Source organism: Zonotrichia leucophrys, chromosome 19, assembly GCF_028769735.1.
Source record: "Zonotrichia leucophrys gambelii isolate GWCS_2022_RI chromosome 19, RI_Zleu_2.0, whole genome shotgun sequence".
Classification (NCBI taxonomy): domain Eukaryota; kingdom Metazoa; phylum Chordata; class Aves; order Passeriformes; family Passerellidae; genus Zonotrichia; species Zonotrichia leucophrys.
In genome coordinates, this window is record NC_088188.1 from 6,572,217 (window position 1) to 6,599,731 (window position 27,515).

A 27,515-nucleotide genomic window follows, 5' to 3' on the forward strand; every position below is an offset into this window, starting at 1 on the left:
CACCGGTTTCCATTACAGACCCACAAATGGTTTTGATCCAGAGCACACTGAGATATTTTCCCTGGGCCAACTTGGCATAAATCAATATAAAAATACTTATGGCCAGGAACAGATCATTCTCCCTTTGTAATTCCCACAGTTTGGAAAGTTCTGCTTTGCACAGGTAATCCATGCTAGTGGCAGGCAGAAATCCTCAGCCTAAAAGGTGGCAGCAATAAACAACATGCAAGGGGTTCCCTGTCTACTGCTCCCCTAAATTCTTTGTGCCAGCTTTTCCTAGAGGATTAGGAATGGGATTAGCCCTGCAGACTCACGAGTAGTCCATGTCTTCTGGTCCTGGGAAAGGCTCCAGGGGCCAGTTGAAGAAGCAGTTGAGGAAAACGAGTCCTGCACAGCTCGCCCAGACAAGCAGGATAAGGATGAAGGAGACCCCAAAGTCATAGATAACCTGGGAATCACAAGGGAATATGGGTTTGGCTACAGGAGCAGAAAGATGCTTCAATATTCTTGGAATGAGGTCTGAGAGAAGCAGGGAAAGAACTTAAAATGGGTTGAACTCAAGTGGTAACAAAACAATTTTTTACTTTCTTGGAAAACCAGCAGGAATTTCCCTGCACACCTGAGACTGCAGTGAAACATCCCTGGTTCAGACCCAGGTGATCTATCCAGGCAGCCCAGGTACCATCTCATGCCCCTTCAGTGCCATCTGCCAACCATAAATTATGTTCAAAGTCAACCCTTAGTGACCATCACACACATAAAATACACATTTGTGTATTAAAATATATATATATATATATATACACACAACTTAGATATTAACAAAGCAATCATTTCTAAAAAAACCTTTAGTTTTTCACTTCTACTTAGCACTTCTCAAGTCTTCTATCTGCTGCATTCTTGAGGCAGTCACTTGGGAAGTCTCTGATACAGACAGGAACTGAATCTTGCAAATGCACATCCCTAAAAAAGACCTTTAGCAAATGGTCTCTCTTTCTTTCCACTTTATTGCTAAACAGGACAAGACCAGCACAACACCACCAGTCCCAAGCCTTGATCCCACAGCCTCACCTTGATTCCTGGGAAAGTCACAGCAGAGGAAGCATAGGAGCCAATCATCAGAGCAATGAACGTGGAACGAAGGTCCCCAAACATGTTGGGCAGCTGTGGAGAGAGAGGAACATCAGCTGGAGCAGGATGAGGCTTTCTCATGGAGATATTGGCATTTAGGATTAATTCTCCTGGATACCACAGTGTGAAGCAGCCAGTTTTACTTAGCCATGACTTAGCTCTTTAAGATATTACTCTGCAGGTTTCACTGGTGTCTCCAGAGACAGGCAATGTCTACAGCCCAAGATTTATGTGCTTACTGATGCTGCTTCTTTCCAGACTGACAGCATATTTTGCATCATTCACCTTTAGCACAGGAGCATTTGCTCCAGCTCTTGTGCTTTCTCTAAAAGTTCCTTATCCCAAAAACCTTTAGCCACCACTTTTCCTCTCCCACAAATCCTCTGTTTGTCACCCTCTTTTTAGCCAAGGGCTGTTAGACACAGGCTGCAGTCTTTAATACACCCTGCAACACCTTGAGCTGCCAAGCTTTGTTTATGCACCTTGGGTCAGCACCCAAATCCTTTGCAGCAGACCAGAAAGTTCCTGTTATAACAAGAAGGAACAGAGACCAGCACAAACAGTGCTGCTGTTTGCATTTCCATTTCTAGCCATCTCCAAGGCTCCTTCTGTGGCAGCAGACTCTGCTGATCATTCCTGCATCACTGGGATGGCTCAGATGCCTCAGCACACTGTCCCAGAGCTAGGTGCAGGGAAGGAGTCACAAACACCAGATACCCAAGGATTTATCACTCAGCACAGCTACTGAGCAGGCAACACAACATTGCTGCTCCTGCCAGCCACCCCCTTCACTGCCTGGGCTCCCATCAGGTGTGCTGAGAGCAGACCAGGCTGGTTCAGCAAGGAGCTGTTGGGAAAGCAAAGCTCTCAGCAAGGACAGGCAGCAGCAGCTCACAGCAACCATTCTGCCACCTGAACAGCAAAATCACTCCCAGGATGGCTCACCAGCCCCTGCTTCCACTCAAGATCCAAAGGCAGAAACCAAAGGAAGGTCTCTCCAGCAGGAAACCTTCCTACTCTGCTGGAAAAGGAAGAACTCCTTGTTTTCCTAAACAATCAGAAGTGAACAAGTTTCCATCACTCACTAATGCTGTCCTGGGAACTGGAAATTACAGGGAGAAGCACTGAAGTTGTCAGGCTATGGAGAGCTGGGCTGACACCTCCTGAAGCTGGTCAATAGGCAGAGATTCTGCTGCAGGCTGGCAGGTTTCCCTCCCACCTCCTTTTTTTTGGGTCACTTACTCCCCAAATTCACTTGAGCATCACTCCCACGTCAGCCTCAGAGGACCTCAAAGCAGGACACTGCAGATGCCTTCTAGGACTGAAGGCACGAGCAGCCCTTTTTCTGTGCAAAGAGGCTGCTGAGCAAAAAGATTCAGAGAATTTCAACCTGAGCAAGCAAGTGCTGCCACACACTCCCCTTGCAGGGCTGAAAAACAAACCCATCTTTCCCAGGAGCAGCATACAAGGCCAGCAAATCTGGCTCGTGTCACAGCATGTTTACAAGGCAGAAATATTCCTGAGCAGGAGCACTCCGGGACCCATCTGGCTGCTCATCATCCACTGCAGAGCTTCCTATGCACTGCAGCCTGCAGGTCCTCACATAACCCCAGGCTGGGCAGCAGCAGCGATGTGCTGAGCCTGATGCTGCCCGTGAACCCTGGAGGAGGAGGAGGAGGAGGAGGAGGAGGCAGAAGGGCTGTGCTGCTCTGCAGAGCATCCCCACACCCATCACCCCGCATGCGGGAGAGCTGCCAGCAGGCTGCTCCCGGGAGCTGCAGACAGGAAACTGCTCAAGGATCCAAAGGTCTGTTACCAGGCGCTGAAAAATCTCCTCTTGGAAGCACTGCCCTCGATTTACACACTCCCAGAAAGCAGCATCTGCCCAGGGGAATGGCTGAGGGTTGTAAAAAAGGATGGTCGCTGTCACCAGGATGGGCATTTGTTTCATCCCAAACGCCCCAAACTTAAAATAATGTCCAGAAATGACAACAAAACTGCTGCTCCTGCTGGGGAGCTCAGGGCAGGGCAAGAGCTGTACAAACACAGCTGCTTCTTGGCAAGGGCTGGTTTTCCCCAGAGATCCAGAGTCCACAAAAAGCTTTTTTCATACAGCAGGAAAGGAACTTCCAGGTGGATCCTCCTGCTCTGAGGGCTGCTGGAGACACAGAACAGGAAGCCACAAACAGGAGAACCCAAGGCTGCTTCTCCTTTGATTGGGACAGAAGTCCTAGAAAGGCTAAAGATTTCCTCAAATCCAATTTGGCACCCAGCAAGGAGCTAGATTAAAAAAATTGGACAGAAGAGATTTAATGTCTTATCCAGCCCAATCAAAGCAGAAAGTGCAAACACTGAGCACTTGGAAGGGGGAGAAATGTGGGACTACCTGAAGGGGAAAAGGGGGAAAAGTCTTGAAGAGCTCAAGACCAGAAAACCCCTCAGACTGAGCCAGCACTGGCAGTGCCTGTGCAGGTCTCATCTAAAGACCAGCCACAAAAACAACATGCAATATTTACCAAGTCATTTTTCACTCTGTCTTTATACTAGCAAGCATTGGAAAAAATGAACCACAGAGGGGAGAGAGAAAAAAAAAAAAAAGAGGCAATAAAAAACACAAGCCATGGAGCAAGTGAGCTCTGTTTTTCTGCCACCAAAAAGGATCTAATCCTCATTCTGATCTCATCCCCGCAGGGCAGAAGTGACTCCTCCAGCAACTTCTGCCCATTCTGGTATGACAGCTCCAATTCTGCAAGACCTATGACGACAGAAACTCTTAAGCCTCTTGTTTAAAGGTCACTGACACTCAATGCAATATTAACTTTATGCCCTGTCACAAAACACTCTGTGAATGTTGCCACACGTAACTGTTTTTTACTGGAATCCTTTATTGCAGGTCTGTAATCCTAAACTGATAAATCATTTCCTCTTGCAGATTTTTTTTTCCTCATCTGCCCTACAGTGAGTTTGTAATAATTTATATTGTTTTCCAGCTTTTCCCTGGAGACATTCCATATACAAAAAACAGCACAGCATTGCTACCAAAGGCTGTCTCCCTCCTCTTGCAAGGATTGTTTGAAAGAACAGCAAAAAAAAAAAAAAATCAAGGCATTGAGAACTAGACTACTGAAAAATGGTATTTTTGTTCAATTAAACTTTGTTTTCCCTATTGGGGGTGTGTTTGGAAGTTACACAGACACTAAAAATATGTTCTGCAGGAAAGCCTCAAACTGCCCCCTTTGCCCAAAGCATATGGAAACTCCTGTTCCCATTCTCCAACAAACAAAAGCTCACAGAGCCCTAAGTTTTCCTAATATTTCCAAGTAAAAAAGATTCCCTACACAGAAATGTCCCCCCCCCTCTGATTAAAGGGGGCTGTTTGCAGCAGAAAATCAGAGCAAAGCAGCTGTAGTTCTTTGAAAGGAAAACAGGACAGAGAACAATCTATAAAAGGCTCTTTGTGGTAATTTATCACACATGTTTATTTCTTTGCATGAAATAGCCTCGGAGCAGAACCAGCGCCAGATTCCTGTGTTGCTGTCAGAGCCACCAGCACAGATCTGTTTCCATTTCCAATCTTCACTTACATTGGCCAAGACCAAGTCACGAGGCAGAAATCTCCCCTCTCTGCATTTTAACAACAGGCACAGGCTGACCTTGTTCCCAGAACTGGGAAGCCTCTGCTGGCTGCCCCCTGCTCCCCAAGCCACAGCCCAGGCACCCAGGAGCAGCAGCTTGTTTTGGCTCCACAGCCTGCCATGTGCTGTCATGATACCCTGGGGACTTGTTGCTGGAAAAGGCTTTAAACTCAAGAGGCAAAAGCTTTGTGGAGCACTGTCCCAGGCTCTAATCCTGTTTATCCCTGTCTGAGGGTCCCTGTCACCAGATCACACCGTGTCCCAGGAGGTGTCAACACCTGACACCCCACGAGCTGGGCTTCAGGGACACCCTGCCACGAAGCAGCAACCAAAACCTGCCTGGGGTGGCAGGACCATGGCACCAGTGGGTCTGAGCCGTTTCCTGGAGCAGCTCAGGTCACCTGCAGCTGGCAGGAGCAGGGAGTCACCTTGCTGTGAGCTGTGGCAGCCAGACCGAGCTCCCCTGGCACCGGCAGGAGCAGGGCTCATCATCTCCTGGGTAATGAACGTCCTTACAGAGGTCTTTTGGGTGTCCCCTTTCACGTGCTCAGGGCACAGCCCATGAGCTTGTCCCTGTGTCCCTCCCTGCCTGTCCCCAGGGGCCACAGCTGGAAGGAATCCACAGGGCATCACCCTGTGACAGCCCAAGATGGTTCCTGACACAGCAAGTGCAGCTTGCAGGCACAATGGTGAAGCTGTGAGCTGCCAACGACCAACATACAGCTGGCTCTAACAGGCAGCAGCACAGCTCTGCTGTGGTGCAGGTAAAGGAGTGTTTCCCTCCCACTTGAGGCTATTTTTAATGACATTTAGACACCTCAGGTACCAAAATGCATCAGAGCAGCTGCACAAGCAGCTACACCTGCCTGTGGGTTGGAGAAGCCAGGCCTGAAGCCAGCCCAGCTCTTTGCAGAACACGCTGAGGGATGGGCTCCACCTGAGGCATCTGCGTGGCCTCACAACATCCCTGCCTCCTTCAGAGCTCCCCAAGGCTTGGATCTCCTCTTGGAAGAGCTGACCTTTTTCCTGCTGCTGCTCTTCCTTGGCACTGCAGAACTGGCTCACTAATGAGGGCACTAATAAGTGGCTTTGCTTGCTTGTGCTGCTAAAAGGCACAGCACACCCAATCTACTCCTGCCCTATCCTGCCCTCGCTCCTCTCATCACCAGTGGGTCTAAAATAATCCGTGACCCCTTAATAATCACCCAGGGAGACAATAATCAATGCTGGCAGCAGCAGGATGGGAATCCTCTCCTCTCCCACAGCACTACTGAGGTGCTCCTCTATTCCTTGCTTTTATTTGAAGCAGGATGACATTTGCCCCACAGTTCCTTGGGGTCACAGCCAAGGTTTACAGTGAAGAACACCACATATGAAGGCGAGAGCAACATCTGCACAGAGTTCTGAAAGATTTGAATCTATGAAAGCAACAGCAGCAGCAAAACCATGGTACACAGAGTGCTCTCTAAAGCCAGCCTCCGCCAAATTTATGTCTCAGGACCTCAGCCAGTGTCTAAGCCCTGTTAAATTAGAGGCAACTTTAACAGGAAGTTTTACTTTAACAGCAAGTTCAAGGTAGTGCAGTCCAAATCTGAAAGTTTTTAACTACAGCTCAGGGGAAAAAAAAAATTTAAAAAAAAAAAAGCAGTGCTTCCCAGGCTTGTTTTCTGGGCGACTTTCCACCCAGCCCTGCTTGAGCCACACTAACAACAATCAGGGTAATGAGGCAGAAAATAAAGCAGTTATTTGGAGAATGATACTGCTTCTGCCTCCAGGCAGAAAGAACCCCAAAACACAGAGATCCAGCTGACAGTTGTTGACCAAAGCTTTCCATACAATCCTGAACATATCCAAGTGGGCTGTGCACACCCAACAACACAGCATTTCTAAGGAAGCCTTGAGGGACTCTCACCCCTCTGAAAAGCAAAACCTTTTGTGATCAAGAAGAGCCATGGGGGCGAGATGCACACTGTGCTTGCAGAAAGCTGGTCATACCCAGCTGCAAGGGTTTGTGCCCTGCTGATTCTTCCTGCACTATGTCAGTGCTAAATCCAGTGCAAACACACCTCCAGCCTGTGCCAAGCAGCTGAGCACTGCATGTACAGGCACATTATGAGCCCTAGACAAAAACACTTCCTTTTTTCTCCCCACCTTCACCTGAAATACAAAGGGCAGGTGAAAAAAAAAAAAAAAGAATGGGGAAAACAAGCTTTAGAATAACAACCAAGGACTCACTCCCAAGGGTGAGTGACCCTTTGTACCAAACACAAACACGTGCTATTCAAGCCACAGGCAGAAGATCCTCTCTGCTGCTGCCTGCCAGCCCAGCTCACAGGCACAGTGAGGGACAGAGCAGTCAGGTAGTAACTCTTCACTTACCGTGAGCGATGTGAAGGTCATGCACATCCCACCAAAGCCATTCAGAGCCAGGGCAATGAATATCAGCACAGACAGAGCTGCAACAATAAAAAACCTGCCCTCAGCTCCCACGGGGGTGCAGAGGGAAAGGAGGCAGAGCCCTAAAGGCTTTGGTCCTGACATGTGGGAACCTGTGTGGATCAACACCCTCAGGACATGTCACCAGGCATCTCCCCAGCCACACAGACTGGCAGGGACAGGGCTCTCCTCCAAGGCAGCTCACAGGGAATGGAGGGGTTCCTTCTCTCTAAGGCACAGACTTGCTGATGCAGCTTGTCTGCTGGGTCTCAAAAGGAAGATTTACTTGAACAAACAATCCAAAGGGTCACTCACTATCTGCTCTTGAGCAGCCAGCTCCATCTACCTCTGCTAAAAAAGCCAGTTAACTTTGGGTGCTATTACCTATTTCCCAACCCTGAAAAAGCCAGGAACTTGTTTGGAATTGCTCCTTTACAGGACCTGGCCCTGCCCAAACACAAAACTAAGAGACCTGGGTATCTCAGACGTTTGGCCGTGCTGCACTCTCCGCTCGGTGTTGTGAAACACCAGCCCTTCCCAGAGCCACTTGGCTCCCTCAGCCTGGCTGATTGCTTGGCTTGTGACCCCAGTACAGCACTGGGGGGGTGACAGTTGAACTTTGCTTCCCCAAAAAACCCCAAACCAGAGCCCTGCAATGCTCCCAGCTCAGCAGAAAGATGCCAACTTACAGTCTGGGTTACTGGCACCGTACGCAATCAGCACACAGGACACGGCAAAGCAGGCACTGCAAGGGAACCAGAGCCATCAGTTTCTCACAAACAGCCCTGCCCACAGTCAATTACAGCTGCTTCCACCTCCTCAGCACCTCGCAGGGCACTTTCTGTAAGAGGGAGGGAAGCTGGCAAAAAAAATCCAGGGAAATACCCAAATATTACTGGCAAACAAGTATTACAGGCAAGCTTTGCACAAGGGCTGGGGCAGGAACATTTCAACCCAGCACTGACAGCTCTGTCTGGACCCAAATTCCCACTGGTTTTCCAGCACATTTTTTCCAGCCCTCACCTCAGGGTGACCAAAGGCAGCAGCAGCAGCTTTTGTCCTGAACCCCAGCACTCAACTCCCCTCTGGTAGGGTCTGACTCAGAGACTTGCCCTGTTTTTCCCACTCTGCCCACAGGCCAGTTTGGTTTCTAACCAAGTTCACTACATTAAAATTGTGACAGTTAAAACAGAGCTGGGGTCCAGTGATCCCAAAAGTCACTAATCCCTACATGCCATGACAGAAGCAGTTGACAATGTCACTGTCTGAGGCAGAAAGCAACACACACCACATGGAAGAGAAGGGCCCTGGGAAAGGCAACAGGACATGTTTATCCCTGAGTTAACTCCCCAGCCTGCAAACAATGATGTAACATCTTGGTTTTGTGCCTCTCAGGACATAGCTCCCAGCCCAAGGAGAAAGCTACCCTCCCTGACTCACAAATGACTCTGCTCTTCCTCCAGGCTCCATCTGGCCAGGGATCACAGAGCAGCACTGCAGAGCTCAACTGTGGACACCGAGTCCCAGGCCCTTCCCTTATGGAGCAATGCACTGTGCTGGCTGAAATCACCCCAGAGCTGCTCTGCTGTGTGCACATCCCATCCCTCAGCCACTTCCCAAGGCTGCAGGAGCCCAGAGCACCCAGCCAGGGTGGGAGATAAACCCTCATCTCCCCCGAGCCCTGCACACCCACCTGCCCAGCAGCCGCAGCTTGCGGGGGCCGTACTTGTCCATGACAATCCCCAGGGGCAGAGTGATGGCACTGAGCAGGAAGGAGCCAATGGTGAAGGCCAAGTTCAGCATCTCATCCTGGGCGTTGCAGGAAGGCCATTTGTGCTCTGAAGCTGTGCTGTTGTCGAGCTCAGAGGTGTTGGTGGTGGTCTCTACATGGGGTGAGAGAGGACAGGGTGTTAGGATGAGATTTAAAATGCTGCAAAGGAGGGAAGGGAAAAGCCCTGCTGGGCATATGCCCTCCACAGTGCAGTTTTTATTCTAATCAGTGAGAAATGGAGAAGCAGAGCAGCAGAAGGGTGAGGGAAACCTGATGAGCTCTGCTTTGAGTAGGAAAACACAGCCATGAGACAGGTATCCCACGCAGCAGCAGGGTAAAAACCCAGGAATGGAGATTGATTAATTTATTAAAACAACTATACAGCAATGGCCTGGCAATTACAGAACACTAAACCCTGCTAAACCCAAAGGGATACAAAAATAAGGTCCTGCTAATCTACAGCTGTCATGTTCTCAGAGATCTTCTCCCTAACAAAACTAACGACAGCTACAGCCAAATCAGTTATTTTGGTTCCAGACACCAGGCTGACAAGGCCTGGCACTGAGCAGCAGCCTGCTCAAATGAAAAGCTTCCTACCCTCACTGCAGGCATCAGGATGAAGAATGGCTTTGCAGCAGCCACCCTGCTTTGACTGCCCTGGCTCTGAAAAATCCTTCCTGGATTTAACTACCCTGTTCCCAGGGGGGCTGGCAGCTCACCTGCCTTCTCTGTTTTTTTAAAGCATGGATGCATCTTTAAGTCCTACCCTGTAATTAGCATTTTCTATTCTTTCAAAATGAGTTTAGGTCACACAGATCAATTATATTCCCAGCTTTCTGTTCTTGCCCTTACATGAGGAACTCTGCATGCAAACTCCCACGCTGAACAGAGCCCACGTTGTGTAACCAAGACAGAAACAGGACAGTTCAAAAAAAACAAAAAAGAAAGGAAAGAAGTTCCCTTTTACTGCCTCATGTCAGCTCTTCTCCTGTTACATGCCTATCCCAAGGCTGCTTACAACTCCTCGAGTGAGCTGTGTGTGCCTTCAGACTGCCATTAACTCACAGCTCCAGTGCACTCCAGCTCTCCTCCTCCCAACACTTATCTGGAACCTTTGCTGCTATGACAAAGCACTTGCTCTCTTGCTGCTGCAAGGCAGTGATATCAAACACTCGCCTTCTTATTTAATAATTGATCTGACAAAGTTCAGTACTAAAGGAGGAACAGAGAGAGAAGTCACAGACACAACCACCAGCATGAAGTGAGGCTGGAGATTCCCAGCGAGCCCAGGTTGGTTTAGTTAATTAGCAGGAATCCCTCATGTGCCAGTGGCTTCTCATCCACTGCTTGCTGAGGCTGGTGGGGGAGATCCCCATGGCTGCCCTGTGTTAGCTCTGGAGGTGGCACAGCCCCACCTTGCATGTTCCTTCTGCTCAATCCCAGCTCCTCTACAGTTACTGGTTTCAGCCTGGCTCTCCCAGCTGCCCTACACCACCCTCCCAGCTTTGTGTCTACTGCAAACAAACCTCACCCCACCTTCCTGCCTTCAGGTATCAGCAGGAATTCAGGCACTGATATCTGAGGCCTTGGAGCTGCCTCTGTCCCCTCCCAGCACTCCAGGGAGGGCTGGGACATTTCTCCCCATTGACATTGCTCCCATCAGCATCTTTGCTAAGATTGCTTCAAGCTGCCTGTGTTCCTTTCCACTGCCATGTGCTCCTCACTGATAACCTAATCTGCCCCTTCTCTTGTCCTGTTAGCCATGGATAGCCAGAGTAAGCAACAAATATCCCCAAAATGTCACATGTGCCACCAGCAGCATCTCCTCTGCACGGAGGGCAGTGCACTGAGGCACCCGAGTCACATCCTTAGGAATCAGTCCTGGACAGACTGTGGGAGCCTCTCTGCAGTTTTCACCCACAGCATCAAGGCTTTTGGGCTCTCCACAAAGATAAATTCATAGGAAACAGATGTGGGTGAGAGGTGAAACTCGGGAAAACAAGAGGAGGAGGGGGGGAGAATTGACAAAGTAGTAGCAGTTTCCCTGTGTCAGCACTCTCCAGAGATAGCTCAGCTGAGGAGTGGAAGGAGGGTGGAGGGACACGAACAGTGCAGTGACCTTATAACTTCTGCACGTGTTAAAGCCTCAGTAACCCTCCCCACACAGATCTCCAAGCAGGAATACTCAGCCTTTAAAGCTGGAGAATACAAATTCCTGTTCATGTTCTGATGTGTTCACTGCTGTGTGTCCCCAAGGAGCTCACACAGCACACACCATGACGAGTGTGCATGAGGTGAGGACACAGCTCAGAAACAGCAAAGAAATGTGTCCATTTCTGAACACTGGAAAGCTGGGAATGGGACACCAAACTTCACTCCCTGCCTGTACCAACCACCTTGTTTACAGCTGCTGGGTGCCAGCTCCAAGGAGGGGCCAGGCAACAGCGCTATGTGGAAATACAAATTGTTTGTGAAAATAGAAGCAGCCCCTGAGCAACAAGAGAAGATCCACTGAGGCGTAATGGAAATGATTCCAGCAGCCCTTGGCACCCTGACATCCCCTGATCCTTTGAGCCACCTCCATAAATAGAACACTTTGGAAGGGCTGCAGGTGTGTGCTGCAGGCACAAGGTCCAGCCAAGAGCCGGCTCATCCACGAGCAGGGATTCGGGTGCCAGCAGCTCGTTGGCACAGGACAGAGAGTGGCAGCACAGGACATGCAGCTAGGAGGGGCTCACTGGGCAGAGAACCTGCCTAACTACTCACCTACCTCGTGCACCTGGCTGCAGCAAGCAGCAGCTTCCCCTCAATCCCAGCTCAGATCCCGTTCCAGATCGGTGCGTGCCACACTCCCGGCAAAATCTCCTACGTGCCTGGCTCCATCTGGAAAACTGCTCTGGGCAAGGACTGGCTCTGTGCCCAAGGTGCTGCCCTCCCCAAATCCTCCTGCATGCAGCACTCGAGGTGTCACAACCAGGCAGGGCAGCAGCACAGGGCTGTGCTCACTCACTGCTGCCTCACTGACAAGGCAGCAGAAGCTACAAGTCTTTACCAGCAATTACAAGAACATTGCTGCCTATTTTTACAGCACTCCCCACACAAGCAGCAGGATTTCTACTGCCCAATTAGTAGTTCAAGTTACTATTTAAAGAATGACAGCTTAGGTAAGGAGAAGGCTGCCTGGGTAATCATTTGTGTCAAGATCATTGCCGGGATTTGTTCAGGCTGGAACATTCAAAGCCATCCTTTCTCCAAGCAGCAGGTCAATCATTAACTGCTCTTCACTGACCTCTTCAAATCCCAGGCACACACACACACACCAAATCACCAGAGGAACGAGTCTGGCTTTTCCAGCAGTGACTGCCATCTCAGATAGCAGAGAGCAGCTTTCCTTTCATCTTATTTCAGATGCAGACTGAGTCAAAAAGGCAAGACACCCCCAGCCACCCTGACAATAGCTCTGTCACAGCCTGCACACCCTCATCTTTCTCCTCTTTTTTTTTATAGAAGAAGAAAAAAAATGGAGGGAAAAAAAAAAAAAGACAGAAATCAAGGGCAAAGAACAGGGAGTATTGGTTTAAAAAAATAGCACACTGAAAGACATGTGCAAACAACTGATTCTGCAGTCTGCCCACATAAGAACATGTTTTCTCTTTTTAGGATGGTGTCATACTTCTGGGAACTGGGAGGAGATGTTCTTGCTTTGTACCACTGCAAAAGCAATTTATTCGGGTTTCCCTGCCCTTCCAGGACCCTTTCTCTGGGTGCCTGAAAGCTTCATATGACCAAGGCACAGTCCCAGTCAAACTCCCCTTCTCTGCCCAGCTGTGGTTTCATTTTGCAGCTGCTCTCAGCCAGCACCTTCCCACGACAGCTGCTGATCAGCACAGTGTGTTTCCTGTACAAACTGAATATTTACCACCTTTACTCTTTTCCTGTTTACAGCCCCACACGTGCAGCCCTTCCACAAATCCTAGCTGTCATATCTGCCCAGATTGTGAGGGACCTTCAGACTGCAAGCTCCCCACCCAGAGCTCAGATAAATAAGGAAAAAGAGCTGTAAGGCAGCACCTTCCCCCTCTGACCACTTCAGGGCTCGTTAACTCGCTGTAAGTGAATTAGCTTATCATCCCTTTGGTACTCTGCAGCCCTGTCTTAGAGGAAAGCCCTCTGTGCCCCTTATCTCTGCTCTTTGTGAGCAAGATTATCAAGTTCAGGACATTTCTCTTTCTTCAAGCATGTTTCAGACCCAAGCGTTCAGCTTCCCAGTCCCAGAAACATCATAGCAAGGCAAGGCCCTGGACTGATCAAATTCCCCCAGAGCTGATAAGGCCCAGAACGGTGATAAAGACTGTGGAGTCAGCACTTGCAGGAATAAAAAGATGCTGCTTCAGTTGGTTAAAGGCCAAGTAGTAGTGTAGTAAAATTAAAATGGGAACAAAGTGCTACTACCAGGCTCCTTGTCAGCGAATTTCAAGCATACCTCAGGAGGTGGCCCAGCGGGTACAACCCCCCATTCCAGCCCTGTTGCACAACTGCTCTAAAAAATATTTTGTTATTTTTTGAATTTTCCCCCCCAGGTGTCCATCTCTACCCTCATGTTACTGAGTTAAGAGTCCATTGGACCCTACATTTGTACAATGGGTGAGTAAAATCCAACAGGAGGAGCCAAGGGCAAGCAAGGGATTCAACAGGGAGACAAGGAGCCCTTCATGAACTGCAGCACTTTCTGGGCAGCTGCTGATACCTTCAGAGAAGAGCCTGCAGAAGGGACAAGGTCTAGTTTTGCCTTTCATTGGAAAGCATCACAAAGTACAAGAGCTTATGCTGACAAACTGAAAGCCCTGCCAAGAACCTTTGGCTCATTAGGAAAATTCTATTTTTTTTTTCCTTTGCAATACTTACATGCCCACAGCAGCATTAGGAACAACAAGTGCCCAAAGGCTACTCGTCATGATTTGTTTGCAGCAGCCTTCCAGCCAACTTGGCTGCAGGATTCAATAGGTTACACTGAAAAAGGCAACCACTGGGTCACCCTAATGCCAGCAAAGGCAAAACTCAGTTTGGGGCTGGTCATTGAGAGCCTCCACACACTTGGAGCCAGGAGTCTTCCCCACAAAACTCTTACAGAGAGGACAAACCCAGGGAAATGAAAGTGAGTCAGCACAGATTAATGCCCCCACAGCTCATCACAAACCATCACGGAGTTCAGAAGTGATGGCCAGATATTTGAGGACAATGAGAACATTTGACTGCACAAATTTCTTCTCAGGGATTAAGCTTTCTTGCCTCGGGGCACAGGTTGGCCACAGGGAGGGAGCAGTTGCCCCCAGGGCAGCAATTTCACAGCAGTCCAAACATTTGCATCTTCCCTGTGGTCTGTGGGCATGGGCACTCCCAAGGGGAGAGCCAAAAAAGCCGCAGGTTGGGGAACAGGAGTGACAAACCGAGGTGAACCTCAGTGATCGGGGACAAACTGAAAGCAGCCGAGGCAAAGAGCAGGAGGTGGGCCCCCAGTGAAGTTCTTGTCAGCAGAGCACATCTCAGGAAGCAGACAAGCAAATGCCTGCTCTCAGAGACAGTCAGCATTTGCTTATCAGCTCCTGTGTGCTTTATCTGCATGGCAGAAAGTCTCCACCTGATGGGTTTAACGTGATCTCTCGGCTGTGACAAAGTCTCCCTGGTGTGGAGGGAACACAGCAGCCTTGGACAGAAGTCCTGCAGGGTGTCCTGGCACTGGGAGTGTCCCTCACACACAGGAGTGCTCCTGGGGACACCAGTGACAGGGAGCACTGCCCTGAGAGCAGAGCACAGCATGGAGATGGAGCTGCCAAACTGCAGCTGATAAAAGGCTCAAACCCGTGCATTTTTGCCAGGTGCACCAACCCAGGCCCTGGTACACAAAGCAGGGGAGATAAGCAGCTGATGAATGAGCAAAACCATCAGCTGATGAATGAGCAAAATCATCACATCATTCGCAGGTACCTTTGTCTGGACTTTGCTTCCCCACACCTCAGTTTTCCCCCACTGTTCCCAGCCATCATTCCGCACTGATTTCCAATTCTTTTCACCAACTGCTTCCTCCACCATGGGCTGATGGGCTGATCCAGTCTCAGTCCCCATCACAGAGCCCAAACTGCCTCTCTTCACTCTGCCCTCCCCTCCTCTGAGCACGTGCAAACCCTCAGCCACCACAAATCCACACCACACCTTTACCTGGGGCTCCTTTTAACCCCACTGACCACCCAAACACTCTGTGGGGTGCACAATTCCCTCCATGCCCAGGCTGGGGACAGATGTCCACCTCCAGGCTGTTTTCCCAGATTACCATTCCCACACCACAGATTTATCTTTCCCCTTCCAGGCTGTGTCTGCAGCAGGGACAGTCACTTCTGGCTGGCCCAGAGGGTAAATCTCAAGCCCTCACAGAAACACAGCCTGGCTTGAGCACATCCTGGGTGCCTGAAGGAGGAGAGGAATGATCAGCAGTATTTAATTCTGCAAATTCTCCTCAACAGCAGCACTGGACTGCCCTGATATTACTGCCACCCATACTCCTTGTTTTCTCACCACTAAGGACAAAGTTCCTCTTATAAACCCAGGATAGCCTCCCCAAAAATCACCATCCTCCAGCCTTTGCAGAGGAAGAGCTCATGGCCAAGTAGAAAAGGCCATCCAGAAAAGCTTTATCCCATCATTAAAGCTCCTTTTCCCAGCCACCCTACAAAACAACAGCACCTCCAGGCACACTGCACCATCACCAGGATGCCACTGCCTTTGGGAAGGAGCACAAATCCCTTTCCTTCTCCCCTGGGATCAACATGGAGCTCAGCCCTCCTCCAACCACCTCCACACGCCCCTGCACCAGGGAACCCCACCAGCAAACCTCAGCAGCACCTCACCCCAACACGAGCCCAAAAAATGCTTACCTAGGCCATAGCACAGGTAGGAATAAAACCCTTCAGCCTTCAGCATGATGAGCAGGGACCCCCAGCCCAGCAGGACAGCCGAGAAGAGCAGGTTCTCGATGATGGCCGTGAACGCCATCCACCAGCGCCGCCGGTGCGCCGTGGCCAGCGTGGGGGCCATGGCTGCCTGGTGGGGTGGCCTCCTCCTTCAGAGCCTCAGAACCTGCAGGGAGCAACGCCCAGTGAGCCCACGCTGCTCAGAGAACATGAAAAACCCCCGTGGTTTAAGGGATGTCCTCACTGAGCACCCAGGCAGAGCTGCCTGCTGGATGGCAGGGACTCCAGTACAGAACTGGTTTGTGCAGGTGCCAGCCTGCCAAGGGACCTGCAGGGGATGGGGGAGGCACAGGTGCCCTTGGAGAGCCCCTGGGTGCTCGCTCAGTGACACAGGGCTCTGCTCAAGGACTCTGTTCCACTGCCCGAGCAGCAGGAATGAAAATGCAGCAAACAGCCCACAGGGAATAAATGCCAGGACAGGACCCTGATGTCCCCACTGCCATCAGGCTGGGATGGGGACACAGCCCCACATCCCAGAGGTGGCTTCAGAGACCCACCAGGTCTGCTCTGCCCTGTGCAAAGGCACAGACCTGCTCTGGAAGGTGCAGAGGGGTCTATACATGCAGTTTATCAACAATATATCACCAAGGAGCATTTTTGCTGCCTGCCAGACCAGCCAGCTGTGAGACACCGCAGCTCAGTGGCATCTCCAGGCTGCCCCAGATGCTGGAGCTGCATTTACTGTGCCCAGCTCCACTTGTGCCAGTCCCTGGAACCCACGGGAGCGAGCAAATTGGGGAACACACCTGGCCAAGGGGACAACCTGACCCTGGGGAGCCCCGAGTGTCGCAAGGCAGGTGGCCCTTTGGAGCCAAGCTGAGGCTTTTCCCAGCCCAGGCACACCTCAGGCTGCACTGTGGGGAAAGCAGCTGGCCACACAGCAGCCAGGGCAGCTGCCCTTATTGGGGACACCAGCACCGGGTGCTTTGGCAGGTGTGACCCAGCAGCGATGCCTGGGGGTCAGGGCTCCCTCCCAGCCACAGAAGCCGGTTCAGAGCCCCCCCTCACCCACAGCGCAGGCCCGCTGCCCCAGCACAGCCCACAACGCATTTCCTCCATCACCTCCTCCTCTTCCTCATCCCTGCACAGCCCCCTCCCCAGCCCCGCCATCCTCTCTGCGACAAGAGCCGCAGCCCGCTGTCCCCGCTGCCAGCGGTCCCCCAGTGTCTCCCAGCACAGCCCACCCCCACATCACCCCCGCAGCATCCCACACCCCCAGGGAGCCCCGCAGCACCCCCAAGGAGCCCGGCAGCATCCCACACCCCAAACTGCCCCGCAGCATCCCCCAAAGAGCCCCGCAGCATCCCCTCCCTCCTCGCCATGCAGCCCCCCACCCACGCTCCCCTCTCCATCCGCTCTCCCTCCGCAGCCTAGCCACTCCCACGCGTGAATGCCCCGATGCCCCCCACCCTCCGCAGCGCCCCCTCTCTCCCATGCAAACCCCCCGGCAGTCCCCGGTGCGGTGCCCCCGCCGCCCCCGGTCCGCGCCCCGCTCACCGCCGGTGCCGCGCCCGCTCCGCTCCGCCGCGGTCCCACCCGGGCTTTTTATCCGGCCTCCGAGGCAAAACAGGCGCGCCCGCTGATTGGCCGCCGCCTCAGCCAATGGCCGTGCGCGCCGCTGCCGCTGGGGCACGTGCCTGTTCGCGCACCCCCCTCCCGCCTCCTCAGGGCCCCCCCCGGGACCCCCTCACCGGACCCCCTCACATCCCCAAGGGATCCACCCGGGATCTTAGCCCGGGACCCCCGGGATACTTCCGAGATCCCCCCACGGGATCCCCCATATTTCCTCCCGGGACCCCCCGGTATTTTACCCCGGGATCCCCATGGTACCCCCCGCTCTCTCCCACCAGTACCCCCCGATATCTTCTCCCAGTAATCTCCCCATTTCTTCCCCCCGGTAACCCCCGATAACTACTCATTGCTATCCCCCAAGTACCTCTCACACCCAGGTATCCCCTGGTAATTTTCTCCTCCGGTACTCCTGTAGTACGCCTCGATATTCCACGGGACCCCTCCCGGTGTGCAGGTACCCCCAGTACCTTCACACTCAGACCCTCACACACACAGACAGACCCTCACACGCACACACACACACACCCACACACACACACCCTCACACGCACAGACTCCCACACGCGCCCACCCTCACACACACACAGACCCTCAAACGCACACACAGACACAGATATACACACACACCCGAGCTGTGGTCGGGCTCGCCGCCTTCCAGGGCAAAGCGAAAAGCGACAACCTCGGGCTCGGCGGCGGAGGTGAAGCGGCTCCCCCGCCCGGCCCGGCCCGGGGACAGCGAGACCGCCCCGCGGGCTTTGCTGCCGCTCTCCGCCGGTCTCCGCCGGCCCCGGGCGGCGGCCGCGGGAGCCGCACCGCGAAGCGGCTGCTGTGAGGGAGAACAGCCCCGCCGGGTATGGGGAGCCGTGTGGGGAACGGCACCCGCGGCATTGCTGTGGGCACGGGCACCGGATCGGTCCTGCGAAGTCTGCCTGGGCTGCTCAAGGAGAGAGACCTGAGAAGCTGCTCCACCCCATTAAAAGGGTATTTTGGGAGCAGCAGCCAAAGCAGCCCTAGGCTGACCACCCTCATGGCACAGCTCACTCAAAGAGTCACAGAAAGGTTTGGGTTGGAAGGAATGTAAAATATCGTCTCATTCCACTCCCTGGCATAAGCAGGGACACCTGCCACCAGATCAGGCTGGTCCAAGCCCCATCCAACCTGGTCTTGGGCAGTTCCAGGGGTGGGGCAGCCACAGATTCTGTGGGCAACCTGTGCTAGGGCCTCACAGCCAAGAATGTCTTCCCAATATCCCATCTAAGCCTGCCCCCTGTCAGCCATTCCCCCTTGTCCTGTCACTCCATCCCTTGTCCAAAGTTCCTCTCCAGCTCTCTCGGATCCCCTTTAGGTACTGGAAGTGCTATAAGGTTTCCATGTACTCTTCTCCAGGCGGAACACCCCCAGCTCCCTCAGTCTGTCCATAGCAGAGCTGCTCCAGCCTCTGATCATCATTGTGGCTTCCTCTAGCCTTGCTCCAACACATCCTGTCCTTTATATGTTGGAATCCTCACACTGGACACAATACTTTAAGGTGAGCAGAGTAAAGGGGGAAAATCCCCTCACTAAACCTGTTGATCACACTGCTAGGGATACAGCCCAGTTTAATGAAATAAAGTAATATCATTACAAGCCAGCTTCACATCTGACTTCACCACAACTCTGCCTTCCTTTTTTCTGTTAAATTATTTTTCAGAGAATTCCTCTGAGGTATTTCTAGACCTTCCATAAATCCTTCCCTCAATAGGGAGGTCCTGGCTCAGAGGACGTGGCCATAAATCCCTAGAATATTTAGAGGGGATATTTTTTCATCCAAAGCAGATGAAAACAGCGTTTGTGGCAGGTAAACACCCCAGAGGAAGTAGAGGGCCCCAGGCAGACGGACGTGTCCCCACCACTCCATCCCTGTGGCGGGTGGGAAGAGGAAACTCCCCGGCCTTGGCTGTGGGAGAGGGATCAAACGTTTCAACAGCTGGAAAGTGGATTTAAGCCAATGCAAACAAACAAACAAAAAGCCCAAAGAAAACAAGGCAGCCTGGATTGGTGCCAGGTGTTTAACAGAGGTAGAAGAAGGCTGAGGCAGCACGAGACCCAGGAGACCTCAGCACCCAGACCTGGCTGCTGTGTCCAAGAAACACAAACTGTGACGGGGAGGAGCGTGAGGAGGGTTCCGAGGCTGTTCGGGGTCACGGGAACCCTCTGCCTCAGCAAGAGCAGGGAGGGCTCAGTTTTCCTATCCTAGAAGGAGAAAAGCTATCAGGTGATCCGTGGCCAGCTATAAATACCCCAGGGATTGAGTAAACAGCATGGGGAGAAAAAAAATAAAGTGAAGCCGAAGAACAGCACTGACACAGAGATGTGTTTTTAGAAACTGGCCAGGAATGAGTTTAGCTGGGAGGGAGGTGGCAGCTCCTGCTCTGGCACAGCCACTGGGCTAAATGATGCGGTGCTCCTCAAAGGCTTGGGCAGTTTGGGAAAGGAGATGACAGGGCTGACAGGATGACAAGGACAGACCACCATGGCACAGACCCCAGGAACAGCTCCAGCCTCTGCTCCTGCCCCAGCAGAGCACACAGACACCTCTCTGCTCACAGACAGCACCTGCACATGGATCCCTTCCCACTGCCTGCCTTCCAAACGCTGCAGCAGCTCTGCAAAGTCAGAAATCCAGCACGGGAAGAGATTCCCCAGCCAGCTCTGCCTTGCAGACCTCCCACACCCAGAGCTAACCCGACAGAAGCATCCCCAGCAAGCAGCACCAGCGCAGCCACGCTGCAGGAGCGTGCATGGGCAGCCACACGCTGGAAATTTGCAGCTCATTTCCCTTTCACTGCCCAGACACGGCCAAGATGCTTCATCTTCAAGCAGGGGAAACATCCTGGCTCCATGGACAAGGAAGGTTCTCCCAGCAGCAGCATTTTCTCAAGCCAGGGGCTGGTTTGAGGCTGTCAGGTTGTTGTCAGCTATTTACATGCTGCACCCAGAGTGAACTGGCTCACGTGGTGTTCACTTCTGGCACAGCACTGCTCAGCTCACAGGCTCAAAATATCCATCCCATTAGGGAAAAAAAATGGCTGCTTATAAATCAAATGTGGGACTGTCCCTGCTGCTGTCATAAAATGGTGTCAAAACAAAAGCAAGCCCGTGCAGAACAGGCTGCTGCTCCAGTCCTGCCAGGATGAGCAGTTTTATTTGGATGCCAGAATATTTGGTGTTATAATCCCAGCAGCAGATGATTCCACTGCAGGAAAGGGTGCTTTGTGCTGGTTGCAAAACTGGAAGCTTCAGCCATGTCAGACTGTGGGGATTTGGTGCCTTGTGCTGTGGAGAAGCACCCATGGGAAGCAAAAGGAAAAAAGCAAAACCACTGTTTTTCTGAAACACCCCAAACCCTGAAGCCCAGCTGAGCAGTGCCAGACCAGAAGGATTCATGTGGAGCTCTCCACATGATGTGTGAGGTGCAGGCTGAGCAGAGGGGCTCTGGACACTCACAGCCCACTCACATTCCTCCTGCACTCCAGTCCTGGGCTCTGCACAGGGCTCAGCTCAGTGAGTGAGAATTCAGATTTCAACAGAGACAGAAAATCTAAAAAAAAATTTCCCAAACGGAAAGCCTGAGGCTGCTGACAGTTTCCACACTCTGGAGAATATTCCTGGTTATATCTTTGACTCAAAGGGCGGCTGGGAAACCCATCTCCTGAAGGGCATTTAATTTTCATTCCAAGGCTTTCACACCAAGTGAAATAACAGAGAAAAAAATACACAAAAACCTTCTACTACTTAGATACATCTAAAACCAGATCACTCTGCAAATCCTCTTTAGCATCTCAGCTGCCTTCACAGCAGGAATGAGGCGTGGGAGGTGGCAGGAGCTTAGGGCACCCGTGGAAATCCCATTTTCCAGGCAACTTCCATCCTTATCAGCACAGAACCAGGTGCACAGGTTGATGGTCACTGCCCAGCTGCCATGTTTGCACAACTGCAGCCTGGAACTGTGTGGAGTTTAAAAGGCTGTCACTATCCCCTGTGTCCTGCCATGAGCTTTTCCACATGGAAGCAAAGGCAGCCAGGGCCTGCCACAGAAGCCAGAGCCACACAGATAAACCCCTGCAGACCCAGATACCCTTTGAGATAAGCAGCTAAAATTAATTTTCTCTGAAGCTGCTTGTGACAGCCCATCATCTCTCCTCAGCCCAGCTCCACAAAATATTCCCCTTCAGTGAGAAGCACCTTTCCAGCAAGAGGCTCAGGGGAATTGGGGCAGGGAAAGGTGAAAACTGATGGGGTGAGAGTGGATTTTGTGCATGCATTTCCTAGCACTCAGCAGCCCTACATTGGGTATGTCCCCAGTGGTGACAGGGGCTTGAGGGAGCCACCACAGCATCCAGAGCATTGCTGTCCCCCGGGGCTGTGCAGCCACAAGTGGGGCTGGTAGGGCAGCGAGGAGCAGAAAACAGCCCTCGAGCACCACAACCCCACGGGCTGTCCCCACTGTGGTCCCAGAGCAGGGAGGGTCACCAGGAAGGCTCGATGCTCCTCCAGTTCACAGCTCTGGAGCTGAGAGGGTCACCAGGAAGGCTCGATGCTCCTCCAGTTCACAGCTCTGGAGCTGAGAGGGTCGCCAGGAAGGCTCGATGCTCCTCCAGTTCCCAGCTCGGAGCGCGCTCGGCTGCCCAGGCCGGGGTTGGAGAGCGCGGTGCTCCCGCGGCCCCAGCCCGGGCGGTGCCGCCTCAGGTGCCCGGAGCGCTGCCCGGCAGCTCCTTGCCGGGGCCGGAGGGCGATTCAGCTCCGCTGCTGGCCACGTTCTCGTATTTCGGCTCTTCCTCCGCGGCATCCTGTCCCTTCCTTTCCAGGCTGCCAACTAACTCCGGGCTTTTCCCCTTCTCTGCCGTTTCGCTGGCCCCGTCCTGGGCACCGGTGCTTTTTGACGAGAGAGATGCGAGGAGCAGGGACAGTCTCTTGGCAGCGGGATGCTGCTGCTGCTTGCCCGGGGCTGGCTCGGCAGGAGCCCCCGGCACACTCTCCCTCTGCTTGCAGCCGTTCTCCGAGTCCCTGCGCTGCGCCAGAGCCCGGCGAGGAGGTTTCTGAATGGCCTCCATGCTCCTCCTCACCTTGGGCTCCTCCTTCGCAGACCACTTGCCCTTCTGCAAGCTGCCCAGACGCTTCAGCACAGCCTGGACCGGTCCCTCGCCACTCCCCTCCGCCTTGGGGTCGTGCCCTGCCGTTCCCACCATCATGTAGATGGTGGTGACATTGGGTTCCTTCCCCTTGGCCTCCCAGCTGCCGCATCTCGCAGCCGCTTCCAGCGCCTCCACTCTCTGCGCCACATGCCTGGTGCTGGACACCACCCTGCGGCGTCCCCCCGGCGTGGCCCGGGGCGATGGCCGGTGGCTTTCGTCCCCCTTGCTGAGGGGCTCGGCGTTCTCGTAGCAATCGCTGGCCGGGCTCTCGCTGGGCGGCTCGGCCGCCGCATCCCCCGGCGGTGGGGTCAGCCTGGATGGGCCCCACGGAGCCTTGGGCTTCCTGCTGGGGCTGGGCGTCTCGGCAGCCCCGAATTTTGTCCCCTCGGCGAAGGACACAGAGGGACGCTTGGCCTTGGCGATGCTGGAGGTGCGGGGGATGGCGAAGGGCTGAGAGACATCCTCGGAGTCGAAGGCGGACGGGTCCGGGAGCGCCTCGGCAGCGGGGGATGCTCCGTCCTGCAGCTCTGCCCCGCCCAGCAGCGGGATGCCTGTGGGACAAGGTGACACGTGTTAGAGCTGCCACCCTGCCCGGGGACATAATCGGGGACACTGGGACAGGAGCTGATGCAATAGGATTGTCCCTGGGAACGTTTCCCAAGGAGGAGGTTGTGAAATGGGGTTGCCCCACTGGGCACGTCCCATCTCACGCAGCCAAACACAGCCCTGCAGACAGGAAAACAAGGACAAGGAAATAAACAATGTCTGAGCCAAGCACAGCTCCCTGGGACGGCCAGGATTGACCCCAGAGGTGAGCAGAGAGGAGGAGGAGGAGCAGCAATGGGCGTCACCTTCTCTGGGAGGGACGGAGTACTCGGGTCCCTCGTTGTCGGTGTCGAAGGAGGAGAAGGAGCTGTCTGAAACCCACGCAGACGATGGGGGCTCGATGAAGCTGGGGTTATAGGGGATTTCCATGTCGTGGTGGGAAACTGGGGAAGAAAAGACACCCAGCTGAACTCCAGCACCCCAGGGTGCTCAGAGGAGAGGGGTTTCAGGCTTCCCCCCAGACAGAGAGTGCAGCACTTCTGGAAGGGCTGTGGGCAGCTCTGCTTTGCTCACCTGTGACTTTGGGAAGTTTTGAGGTGCCCAGGTTAAAGCAGGGCATGAGAGCACTGAGGTTGGCCAGCACCCCCTGCACGTGGTGCTTCATCCTGGCCAGCACACCATCGTCCGACACAGCCGCCCTGCAGAGCAGAGATGGACATCAAGGGATACAGGACATGGGGTTTGTGTCAAAGGCTGAAAAATGTGAAAAAATACCTGTCTCTGGCATCTGCTGAGCCGGCACCACAGCAGCAGCAGGCAACACAGAGCAGCAGCAGCAGGAGAGGGACAAGGATGGCAGCTGCAAGGGCTCCATGGTCCTTCAAACCTGTGTGAGGAGACGGGCTGAGTCTGGCATGTCCTGTGGCTGTGACACCTACAGAACAGCCCTGCAGAAAGAGAGCAGGAGCTGACAACTCCCAGTGGGGCCAGGAGGCACCAGGATGCATCCCAGCACCTTCCCCAGTGAGGATGTGACCATCCCTTGCCCAGAAATGTGAGGGTAATCTTACTCAGCACACAGTCACCCTGCACAGGGTCACAGGTCCCCCGGGAGCACTGGCAGGGTGAGGAACAATTCACTCCAAAATAGCCCTCAGGACAGGTGTTGTTGCAGCTGGAAAAGAGAGGAAAGGAGGGAAATACCCCCAGAGAGAGCAAGGCTCCAGCCCAGCCCCACTCCCAGAATTTTCCTGGTGTTACCTGTCTCCCCAGTAGCCTGCCTGGCAGATGCAAACTCCTGTCACGGGGTCACAGCTCCCTGAAACACACTCAGGGCAGAGGAACTGGCAGCCATCACCAAAGGTGCCCACAGGGCAGGAGATGTTGCAGCTGCCAAAACAGAGCAAAGCATCAGTGACTGCATCCCAGAGCAGGGACACCCCAGGGACCAGGGGGCTCACCCTGGGCATACCTGGGTCCCGTCCAGCCGGGGTCACAGCGCAGGCAGGACCCGGTCTGGGGGTCACAGGGCTCCCCGTGCAGGCAGCGGGGACACGGCTGGAGGCAGCCATCCCCGTGGAATCCAGGAGCACAGGGATCCTTGCAGAGGGTCCCGTTCCAGCCGGGCTGGCAGGCCAGGCAGAAACCATCCACGGGTGAGCAGGGCTGGCTGCGCTTGCAGCTCCCACAGCTGTGTGGGCAGAGAGGCACTGGGGTCACAACGCCCAACCTTTGTACCCCTAAAAAGCAGCTTTCACCCCACAAAATCATTGAGCATCATTTTGGACCGAGGGGAAATACACAGTGGTGCCTAATGCTCTGTGGTAGCAAGAGGAGAGGAGAGCAGCAGAATCACAGAATGTTCTGAGTTGGGAGGTGCTGCTTTATCACCATGGGGAGCGAGATTAAGGACAATCAGATTTTAGGGTGACACTGACATTAGCGAGGTGTTTCTTTTGGGACAACACTGATGCTGCATCCACCCTGGGATGCTCAAACCCAGGACAGGTCTCCCTGCCCAGCCAAAGGGACAGACACAGGCACAGTGCCTTCCCCCAGGGTGTGACTGCAGCCCGCTGGATCCCGCGGCTCCCCCATCTCACCTGTGCACGCACTGAGAGCCGTATTTCCCCGCCGGGCAGGGCTCCCGGCAGCTCCTGCCCTGGTAGCCGGGCTCGCAGGTGCAGTGGCCGCTGGCGGGGCTGCAGGAGCCGTGCCCGCAGTCGCAGCGCCGCTGGCACGCCGGTCCCCAGTAGCCAGGCAGGCACTCGCACTTGCCCGTCTCCTGCGCGCAGGGCGAGACATTGCAGGAGCACTTGAAGCTGCACCTCCGGCCCCACCAGCCCGGCTGGCAGCGGCACAGCCCGCTCAGGGGGTCGCACTGCGACGTGGAGGGGTTGCACGGGCATTGCTTCCTGCAGTTGGGTGCCCACCAGCCCGGCTCGCAGTGGCAGGCGCCGCTCAGGGGGTCGCAGCGGCCGTGGGGGCCGCACTGGCACGGGAACTGGCACAGCCCTCCCCAGTGGTTGGGGTCGCAGGTGCAGCGGCCGCTGGCGGGGTCGCAGCGCCCGTTGGGGTGGCACGGGCAGCTCCGCTTGCAGTCGTGGCCCCAGTACTGCTCGGGGCAGCCTGCCAGGGGAAAGGACACGGGCAGGATGGGGAGAAAGAAGCCCGGCAGCCCCCCGAGCATCCAGCTGGATTTACAGGGGGATGGATGGCAGGGGCTGGGCGCGGGGAGGGCACTCACGGGAGCTGCAGTCTGCTCCGAAGAAGCCGGGTTGGCAGCGGCACAGCCCGGGTTTCACGCACACCTCGCCCTCTCTGCAGGCGTCCTCCCCCTCGCACACGGCTGTTGTGGCAGGAAAGGCACTCAGCTCTCTCTGACTGGGGCTCACACCCCACCTGCCACCCACCCAGCTCCTGCAGGGACAGCATTCCCAGGGACAGCACCATCCCGCTTCCCGCTCCATCCCATCACCCTGCAGCACCATCAGCTGGGGCTCCCCTCGGAGCAGGACCTCTCTCAAGGAGAGCTGAGGGTTTCCCCAACACTCAGAGGATCCGCCTGGATGAGCATGGGGACCACGCTTTGGGATTCACCCCATCCATCACTCACCGACCGTGCACGCCCTGCCCTCCTGCCGCCAGCCGGGACAGCACTCCGGGCCGGCCGCGAACCTGCGGGAGAGACCGGGGGGTGTGAGCCAGGCCCGGGGGGCCAGGGCGGCTCCATGGCCCCGGCCGAGGCACAGCGATCCTTGCCCCAGTGCTGACAAGGCGGCGTGGCCCCCAGGGCAATGCTCCGGAAGGAAACCAGAAAAATAGAAGGAAATTTAGGAGGCTGCTGCCCGAGTGGGCGGCAGGGCTGGGATGGGCTGGGCTGCCCGCAGCGCTGGGAATGTCCCCACGGAGCCGGGCCGGGTGTCCCTTGCCCTGGGAGAGGCTCAAAGCTTCACCAGCAGTGCAGAAATGAGGCACCGAAGTGAAGGTCATGAAAGGCGTCACCATTGATGGGAGACAATGGGAGTGGCAATAAATTGGGGGGACATCAGTCCCAAAGCTCTTTGGGGTTTGCTACAGCGACATTTCCCCACGATGAGTTTTGCCATGGTCCCATATTGCCCCGTTGCCCTGCACTCCGATGGTGAATAAGAAATAAACCCTGGAGAAGGGATCTGATGCCCCAAATGCCCAGATATGCCCCAGCCACACTCCCCAGCACCTCCCCAGCCTGCACCCACCCTGTGCCAGGCTGCACATCCCTGTCCACGGGAGGAGGGATGAACAGCGACCCTCTGGGGCTGCTGAGAGTCCCCAGGAGATGGCACAGGTGGGGACCCCCGTGGCACTCACCTGCAGACGTTCCTGCCCTCAGGGTCGAGCTCCTGGGCAGAGCTCTGCACCCACAGCCACAGCTGCAGGCAGAGGATGGGCCGGGCGCTCTCCATCCCAGCAGGGCACAGGGCCCCCGTCCTGGTGGCTCCCCAGCCCCACGCTGGTGTCCCTCTGTCCCGTCTGTCCCGTCCCACCCGCGGGGCGGCCTCTTCCTCCCTCCAGCCTTGGGTTTCTTCCTGAGGAAACGCGGGAGGAGGCGCCCGATCCAGGCGCAGGGGTGCGGCGGGGAGGGGGAGCAGGGAATGCTGCCCGGGCTATTTCTGGCCCTGGCTGCCATCCTGCCATGGAAAGGGACATCCAGGAGCTCAACACAGCCACACGGGGCTGGCAC

General features: G+C 54.4%; 2 protein-coding genes across 5 annotated transcripts in view; both read right to left on the reverse strand.

Annotated features, from left to right (window-relative positions):
- The window catches only part of SLC43A2 (solute carrier family 43 member 2), a 32,730-nt gene extending 14,514 nt beyond the window's left edge, over positions 1 to 18,216 (reverse strand). The window contains exons 1-7 of one of the 4 annotated variants that reach the window (XM_064728948.1): positions 18,198 to 18,216; positions 15,903 to 16,104; positions 8,896 to 9,085; positions 7,892 to 7,947; positions 7,146 to 7,222; positions 1,072 to 1,164; positions 315 to 448 (exon numbers count right to left, since the gene is read on the reverse strand). In XM_064728948.1, the coding sequence (XP_064585018.1) occupies positions 315 to 448; positions 1,072 to 1,164; positions 7,146 to 7,222; positions 7,892 to 7,947; positions 8,896 to 9,085; positions 15,903 to 16,062 (710 nt within the window). In that variant the 5' untranslated portion in view covers positions 16,063 to 16,104; positions 18,198 to 18,216. Of the gene's footprint in view, positions 1 to 314; positions 449 to 1,071; positions 1,165 to 7,145; positions 7,223 to 7,891; positions 7,948 to 8,895; positions 9,086 to 15,902; positions 16,105 to 17,486; positions 17,575 to 17,934; positions 18,084 to 18,197 lie in introns of those variants that run through there. The other 3 variants (XM_064728947.1, XM_064728945.1, XM_064728946.1) reach the window with 3 other exon arrangements.
- A 1,682-nt stretch (positions 18,217 to 19,898) lies between these two features.
- SCARF1 (scavenger receptor class F member 1) lies at positions 19,899 to 27,288 on the reverse strand. Its single transcript, XM_064728944.1, has 11 exons — positions 27,143 to 27,288; positions 26,406 to 26,467; positions 26,037 to 26,138; positions 25,393 to 25,918; positions 24,762 to 24,980; positions 24,551 to 24,679; positions 24,361 to 24,464; positions 24,065 to 24,176; positions 23,864 to 23,988; positions 23,596 to 23,733; positions 19,899 to 23,295 (listed from the first exon to the last, which is right to left on the reverse strand). Exons 1-11 carry the CDS (start codon positions 27,235 to 27,237, stop codon positions 22,295 to 22,297), a joined length of 2,613 nt encoding a protein of 870 aa, XP_064585014.1. The 5' UTR covers positions 27,238 to 27,288; the 3' UTR covers positions 19,899 to 22,294.
- Positions 27,289 to 27,515: the final 227 nt, after the last annotated feature.

What these genes read in the sequence shown, in the direction of transcription:
- SCARF1 (XM_064728944.1), bottom strand. Translation starts at nt 27,237, where the DNA reads ATGGAGAGCGCCCGGCCCATCCTCTGCCTGCAGCTGTGGCTGTGGGTG. An exon ending in GAGGGCAGGAACGTCTGCAG is followed by an intron (nt 26,468 to 27,142) that starts GTGAGTGCCACG and finishes TCTCTCCCGCAG; the next exon opens with GTTCGCGGCCGGCCCGGAGT. An exon ending in CTCCGTCCCTCCCAGAGAAG is followed by an intron (nt 23,296 to 23,595) that starts GTGACGCCCATT and finishes CTTGTCCCACAG; the next exon opens with GCATCCCGCTGCTGGGCGGG.